This window comes from Phoxinus phoxinus, assembly GCF_949152265.1.
Source record: "Phoxinus phoxinus genome assembly, chromosome: 10".
Taxonomy (NCBI): Eukaryota; Metazoa; Chordata; class Actinopteri; order Cypriniformes; family Leuciscidae; genus Phoxinus; species Phoxinus phoxinus.
The window spans coordinates 4,919,402-4,927,699 of record NC_136885.1 but is presented as its reverse complement, the minus strand read 5'-3'; the positions used below and the strand labels follow the sequence as shown (position 1 = coordinate 4,927,699).

Here is an 8,298-nt window from a genome sequence, read left to right as displayed (position 1 = left end):
AAAACAAAAAATAAAATATATATTTAAAACAAAAAATCTTGATCTATTTCTCATTCTTTTCTGCTTCAAAGACAAATTAATATTTGCTAAATCCTGAAGGATAAACCATCCAATATTCAAAATTTATTGCTATAGTAATCTGCAACTGCAACAAGTTTCTATTGAAACTGGAGACCGGGGCTAGTTGTCACACTTTTACTCTATTTCTCATAGGTTTATTGAGCCAGTATGTAGTCAGTCTATAGGCACTTAAGTCTTAACTAGAGAATATTGAAAAATTTTCCAGTATTGTTGCCAGGAAGAAATATGGCGTGAATCTGTATTTCCTTCAGCCCGAGGCTTTATTAATTTCACTTTTGTTGTGAAAGGGCCTTTACATTTGCCAAAAATAGAACTTTTATTATTATTATTAAAAAACAAGCAAGAAAGCCCAGCCCAGAAAAAGTAACGCAAAAGTACCATAACGCACTACTTTCGGTGAAAAGTAACTAAATAACGCAATTAGTTACTTGTTTATGGTATAACGTAATGTTAATGCTTTACTTTTAAAAGTAACTCTCCCCAACAGTTATAACTGCTGCATGAGCTTCTAGTTAACAACACCCATCCTGTTTTTCACATTATTCCACGCTTGCCAAGTGTCTGAGAACGGACAGATGACACTCCACCCAGTGAGGTTCTAGCGCTGATGTAATACAATATCACAAACAAATGCAAATAGTGTGTATAAAAAAATGCTTTGGATAGACACTAAATCAAATTCACGATCCTAATAAATGCTTTGGTTGCAAATTACAGGACAATAATAAACTCAAAGATTTCACATTACTATTGATGATTAACAACTGTAACAAGATGCCACTGATAACACTGATTAGTAAATAATGCAGTGCAATACAATATAATACTACTTCTACTGTCATTATAATAATAACTAACAATAATAATGTGAGACAACTTGCAGCGCAGTCCTGCAATAATGCAGCATGCAGTGCCAGAAAAAAGGCTTGCTGATGTGTTCAACATGCTGTTAAATGAGAATCATCTGTTCCTCGTGCTGTTGCGCAGCTCGTGACGGGCCGCTTGACTGCAGCAGATCAGTGGCTTCTTCTGCAGTTTAACAGGAGCAATATGGAGTTTAAAGCCGTCAAGCTTCTTTTTTGTGTCGTTTGTCTGGTGCGGTCCAGCCCGGAGGAGAGCTCCACAAAGACAAAGAATGGGAAAAAAGGTAAACAGAAAATGCTTTAAGATGAAACAATTCTACACCATTTCTATCTGTTCTTTTTGTTTTTATGCAATAGTTTGCATTAAAACATTCATAGTTTAAAGTTGTTAAGTCAGTCTAAATATTTTAAAAACATATTGCATATCATGAATTTAAACTGGCAATATTTGTTTATTATGTGTAAATTCTGTCCTTGTGCAAAAAAAAAAAAAAGAGTCGAACAGTGCTGCTATTGAGGAGCTGAAGAAACAGATCGATCAGATTCTGCAGGATCTGAATCTGTTGAAGGAGCAACAAGCCTTACAAACAGGTATGAATAAAGTATATATAATTCAAATAAAGAGATTGAAATATTCCATTTTGTATAGCGCCTCTCACAATACATCCCGTTTCAAAGCAGCCTTGAAAAAAATACTTGTTTCAAAGTTACAATTTAGGATGAATTCTGTTATCAGCCAACGGCAAGTACTGGTCATAAGTTACGCTTACTCATTTTTAATATTATTTTTGTATATTTAATAAATAATAATGAAGCGATCAAAACTATGAAACTCCATGTCGTTTTATCTTTGGCCTTGACAAAACTCAAACTCAAAATAATTGGGCACTAGTGAAATATATAATTACATATTTGTGGTATGTTGTAAAAAATGTATATTTTAAAATGTCTGACATCTGAGAGAGATGCTTTACTTTTCAGTCAGTCACGCTTTGTCACGTCGACGTACCGACGAATTGGGATCTCGCCTAAGAGTCCAATCACCTTCGAGTGTAAGCTCAACGAGCCAAAGGAGATTGGTGTCATGGTGTGCAAGACTTGCATCTGCCCCGCAGCGCGGGTATAAATACGGAAAGAGATATCGCTTTGGAGGTTTGTTTGTGGGATGGCCCACTGGATAGTGGATGCCATCGCCTTGGCTTACCAAGCACAAGGCGTGCCTTGCCCCCTCGGGTTGAGAGCTCACTTTACCAGAAGTGTTGCTTCTTCCTGGGCGCTGGCACAAGGCGATTTCAATGACAGATATGTAGAGCTGCGAGCTGGGTGACACCCAACACGTTTGCTAGATTCTATAGCCTTCTTGTAGAGCCGGTATCCTCTCGTGTGCTCGCCTCAATTAGCCAGTAACAGCAGAGACCCCGCTCAGTGTTGGCTTGCTGCGCCATTCCCCTGTTCTGCTCCAGTAGAGTCCCCAGTTGGTGAACCCTTTTGAGTTCCCCCACCACCCTCGGCAGTCAGATGTGGTGGAGCATCTGAAGCCAGGCCTAAAGGTGCGTGCACACTACAAGCCACTTTGTCGCTGCAGGTCGCTAGTGGGCGTTCCCGCTACTGGTTGCCTAGTAATGTTTGTGAGTGACATTCACGGATGTTTCTCCATGTTGTGGACAACAAATCCGTTTTCTTGCCACTACAAACAAACATTTTAGAAGGAAAATTCGAAATATAAATGGAGTCAGTATAACATGCATAATATTAAAGATGAGCGAGAAACTGTGAGCGCTTTTTGCCATCGAGGCTATTTAACTGCAGCAAACGGGCAAATACCGTCTATATGGGTCCACGAAACCAGTCCGGCTCTGAGTCAGTGCTGTGAACACCACTGTATGCACACGGAGATATATCACAACTTATAGCACAGTTTCTGACGGCTAATATTAGCTTCTCATTCAGCTCGCCTCTGTCAGAGAGTGACGGATGATCACGCGCGCTACACTGACTTCACTCCTATTGGTTGTCGCTCCCGAAAGTCGCTCTTCATTTGCATAAAATTAAACAGATCTCAACTTTGTCGCGTCGCCGGACACGCCCCATCAAGGCCGCCAATGTCCGCGATCGTGCGTGTCGCCGGAAAACGCCCGCTCCCCATTGAAATGAATGGTAAAGTGTCGCTTTGTCGCTTGTAGTGTGAACGCAGCTTAACACTCGTAAGTATGCCCAGTGGTTGACCCCTGTGCTAGGCTGGGTGCCCATATGTTGTTATCCTTACAGTGATCCCATATGTGTATTCTTCCACGGTACGGCTTCCCTGACGGTGAGCCTGTGTCTTTTGGTAGTATAGCGGCTACTCAATCCAATGATAAAACCACTGAGAGACTAAGACAGGGACTTTATGCACTTGTGACGCATAAATAAAACATCGGTGAAGAAAAAACTTTTACTAGCTTTTCTTTATTGCAAAGACTGATGTTTCTTGATGGTACAAAGTTTAGTGGTCAACACAGAAAACATCGTCCCTGCTCACATCTCAATCCGTGAACAGGTGACGAATATTTACATTCATACGTAATCCCGTGACTTTAGCATACTTTGGCATAAGCCCTGTCCCATCTTCCTGCTCTCAGGCGAGATCCCAATTCGTTGGTACATGGACGTAACGTCTCCATTCCCTCCTTCAGGGAATGAGGGTTACATATATAACCGAGACGTTTTGTAGCCAGAATGGTGTAGTTACAACATAAAGGGTATTTTCAATTTTACATTGGTTGAATAATTGACACTGAGATACACAACAGTATGAAGTACTGTATACTTCAGGTTCATTTTATTTAATAAAATTAAGTTAAGTTCAAGTATCTTTTCCAAGTATAATTTAGGTAGTAATTATACAAAAATCAGTGTATTTGTAGTATACTTGACAGTGTGTACTATTGCAAAAATTCTTGGGAATAAATTGGCCCACTTTTATAGAACTAGTTTACCAATAATAATGCTTTAAAACAATGTGCTTTGAAATAAAATAAAAGAATACTTAAGTGTGACTGAATGTAATGTTTTCGGACACTCAATTGCATGTTTATTGAAATAAAATGTTATTTTAAATGTATATTAAATGCAATTAGTTGAACTTTAGAGTACTTTAGAGACTTTTTAGAGTACCAGTAAGCTTTTAATATGTGCTTAAGTAGATCTGTATGTGTAATTTCATAATTACCTCTATCAAAAATAAGGTTAATGTGCACTGCCAACTGAAAAACATTTATGGTAAACTAAAACATACTTAATGTCATTATATTGAAATGTGAATGTTATGCATTAATATAGGCTACTGTAGTTAGTTACACATTTGCAAATTGACACATTGACTTTTTGATGACAAAAGATTATTAAAAAATAATGATATAAAATGACTATAAACTTTTACATTATTACAAAATGCACTTTTTTAAAAAGTACTTGTGTTAAGAAACAGTCATGAAAGTGTACTCTCTTTAAGTGCACTTAAGTGTGCTTTTAGTTCATCAATTAAAGTAGTTTTTATATTATATATATATATATATATATATATATATATATATATATATATATATATATATATATACACTTTTAAGATTTGAAGTATACAAGTGCACATTTAATAAAATGAAGCACTTCTGTTTCACAAGGGTATGTCTGCAGGATTTTGTTGTTGATGTACTTGTACCTGGAAAACATTCTCTCCTATATACACGAGTATGACGTGTGTGGAATTCAGTGTTGTCTGTTGTGTGTTAGTCACAGGTCATAACAGTACGACCGTGCAATGACCTGGACGAACACATCGAACTTTTATTTGATCCTAAAGCTCTTTCCTTCTCTCTTCAGTTTGCCTGAAAGGCATCAAGATCCCAGGCAAATGTTTTCTTGCAGACACGATGAAGAAGACCTTTCACTCTGCAAACGATGACTGCATTGCAAAAGGTGGGACACTCAGCAGCCCTCTCTCCGGCGATGAGAACGACCAGCTGTACGGGTACGTCCGGCAGACCATCGGGCCAGAAGGGCACGTCTGGTTGGGTTTAAATGACATATTAAAGGAGGGCGAGTGGATTGACCAGACAGGCTCACCAACACGCTTTAAGAACTGGGAATCAGAGATCACCCATCAGCCTGACGGGGGCCGCAGCCAGAACTGTGCCGTCCTGTCCAGTACGGCCAACGGGAAGTGGTTCGACGAGGACTGTCGTGGTGAAAAGGCGTCTATCTGCCAGTTCAACATCGTCTAAGCTCTTTGTAGAGCTACATGCTATAAAGTGATGCATGGTAAACATATATAATACACAACCAAAAGTATGTGGACACTGCAATATCCTGTGTGTCTCTCACTTGTAGTATGTACCTGGGGAGGCAGAAGGGGGAGACACTCCAGAGAACAGACGAACAAGGACCTCTGACCTAGATGTCAGAAGGCCATTTGGTGCAGGGGGGCTTAGTGGGCCAACTAGTGACGTAAACTAGATATGGTTCCTGTGTCTATGGAAAACTACTGGGAGGAAGGCTCTGGGGGAAGAAGACCTTGGAAGAGCTAGGATAAAAAGGTGGTTCAGTCTGTCTGGGAGGGGGGGGGGGGTGTCACTCTTCTGCACAGGGTAACAACTGTGTATTAGACTGCTCCTATTCTTGCAAGAATAAATACTTCTCTTTTTATCATTTGACTCTGAGTGTCTCTTACGCAGTGATGTTTGTTTGATGAATTTTTGCCACAACATACACTTTAAGACAAACCATGTGTAAGTTCATAAGTCGACAGCATTGCTGAGTATTTTCTGCTTAAAACTGCAGTGAAGCAAAGACAGTCTCAAAAACACGGTTTGAAATCGCTGGTGTTTCTGACGCCACACACTACCTTGTAACCAATCAGATCAACGTGTGATCGTCAACCAGTGGATCTCTGAGCTGAGTGAGGGAGTGGAGGCGGGGAACATTTGCATATTCATAGAACCGTGTATACTAAATGAAGCAAGCGTGTAGAGTTAAAATCAAGCTATTTTAAGGTTGTTTTTTTTTAAAGAAAAATGCCATTTTGGTGATGTGAGTTTTAAGGGATACAATACTACAGGGGGACTTTAAAAAATAAAGGCTCCAAAAGGGCTTTCCACAGCTATTCCATAGAAGAACCATTTTGGGTTCCCCAAAGGACCTTTCAGTGTACCGTACTTAAAAGAAACTTATGGAAATATGTTTTGTCTTAAGCTTAAGCTTACGACACACTTAATGACTGTAAGGCAGATTTTGAAATGTAATTTGATTCTTACGATTGATCATGCCCAAACGCGCTGAGTCAGAGACAGTCACGTTCAGTCGGTGTTCACAGTCAGTGTTTAAAATCTGCTGGAGTCATTGAAAACGACTTACTTCTGCAAGTGTGTTCAGTTCAGTCTTAAAATGTTTCAGCTAGTCGTTAAGTGTGTACCCGGCATTAGTGGAAGAACCCTTTCCACTGTGAAGAACCTTTTGTGGAATGGAAAGGTTAGATCTTGGATGTTAACGGTTCTTCATGGACCCATCGGTGCCCATAAAGACATTTTATTTTTAAGTGTAAACAGTAGAATGTGTCGAACCCTATTGGATCTTTATTATAACCATTATCATAGTCATTTTCATAAGTATGTTCAGTTTATATTGACAAAAATACATACTGAATTTTAATCCAAATTTGTATTATTATGTTAACTAACAGGAACTGTGCATTTACGTAAAAAGTGAAGAAAAAACTTAATGGCAATGTTTTTCATATTTGTAAATGTGTTAAGATCCGCTGACGCCCCACTGAGGGTTACGTTTGGGGTAGACCTTCATGCTGTATTTTAAAAAATATATTTTTTTAAGAATTTATACAAAATCGTCAAGTTTTCTCATGAGATTGGCTTGGAAAGTACACCTTTTTCCTCTTTCAATTCTTATTTTCAAAATGTGTAATTCCTACAAATGTTTTTCTGTGTCTGTAGTGGCTTCTTAACTTTTATTGACAATTACAGAAACACAATAAAATGTCATATTACAAGGCTTGTGCAAGATCATGAGAAAAGTATTACATAACACACTTCTGGAAATGGAGCGTCATTGATTCTTTATTACACCCATGTGAAATAGCCTAGGTATGCAGTGTGAAAATGATTGGTTACACTGTATTTTAAGGTGTTTTTGTTACACTGTAACTATACATTTAAGTAGGCTACTGAGTAATATTAGATAACTACATATACTTACGATAGGATTAGGGTTTTGTTTTGTTTGTTTATGGTTAGTTGCATGTAATTATGGTAAGTATATGTAAAACTAAAAATAAAGTCACTGTAAAATAAAGTGTTACCAAATTATTCAGTGGAAATGAACCTCAAGCGCTTCAATGAATTCACTGAAAATAATCCTCAAATTCAGTACACGACTCAGATAAACATTTTAATGTTACAGATGAACAAGTAATTCAAGTTCTCCTGCACTTGAGCGTTCAGCATTACTAATTAATCAAGTCACCTTTATTTATATAGCGCTTTATACAAAACAAATAAATTTTGGCTGTACAGCAGCTCTAAAAGAAAATAGTGTCATTGTTCATCTGAAGTCAGTTCAGTTGTAAAGATAATCAATTATTAAACTCGAGTTTCATCTATAAAGGAGCTCAGTTCAGTTCTCATCCAATAGACTCATTGCAGTCAAATCCATTATATTGTTGAATATTTAGCACAGACCACAGCTCTGTTTCCCATCCCAATGAGACGCTGTGATGTCTGAGGCCTATAAGCAGACATTTCAGACCCACGTTGTGATGTTACAAGGATCATTTAAACATCAAGGATGGCGAAAGGCAACTCTTCAGATAGAATAAATGAAGGAGTGAATTTTTTGAATTTCATTAATTTTGTGTTTCATTAATGGCGAACAGATGACTAACAGTTCCTGTGTGGTTTGATGCTCTTCAATTCACTGTCTCTTCAATGACACAAGCCGTGGCTGATTCTAGGCCGTTATTGAATATCTAAATTTAATCATAATTTAGCACAAACAGTGCTAAATCCTTAAAACAAATGTTAAAATGTAAATATTTTGGAGTCAGGTCCGGTTGAATCTGCCCCATTCTAACTGAATGGCTTTGTCGCTGAGGAATTAAAATTGTCGCTTAATGCTTCACTTTGTTGACAACATATTTATAAATGATTATCATTATGAATTTAGGAAGATGGTTGGCACATGTTGCGCTCCTAAATGGAAATTATCAGCGACTCAAACACACGTACTGTGAATCGGCACTTAAAATGAACACAGGGCTGTGCTTTACTCTGAAATATGCAGTGCATCAGACTATATATTTACATAA

General features: G+C 38.1%; 1 protein-coding gene across 1 annotated transcript; it reads left to right on the top strand.

Moving 5' to 3' along the window:
* Positions 1–335: 335 nt before the first annotated feature.
* Positions 336–5,634, top strand: clec3ba (C-type lectin domain family 3, member Ba). The gene is made up of 3 exons (XM_079626989.1): positions 336–1,228; positions 1,440–1,535; positions 4,806–5,634. Exons 1-3 carry the CDS (start codon positions 1,132–1,134, stop codon positions 5,204–5,206), a joined length of 594 nt encoding a protein of 197 aa, XP_079483115.1. The 5' UTR covers positions 336–1,131; the 3' UTR covers positions 5,207–5,634.
* The last annotated feature ends 2,664 nt before the right edge of the window (positions 5,635–8,298 follow it).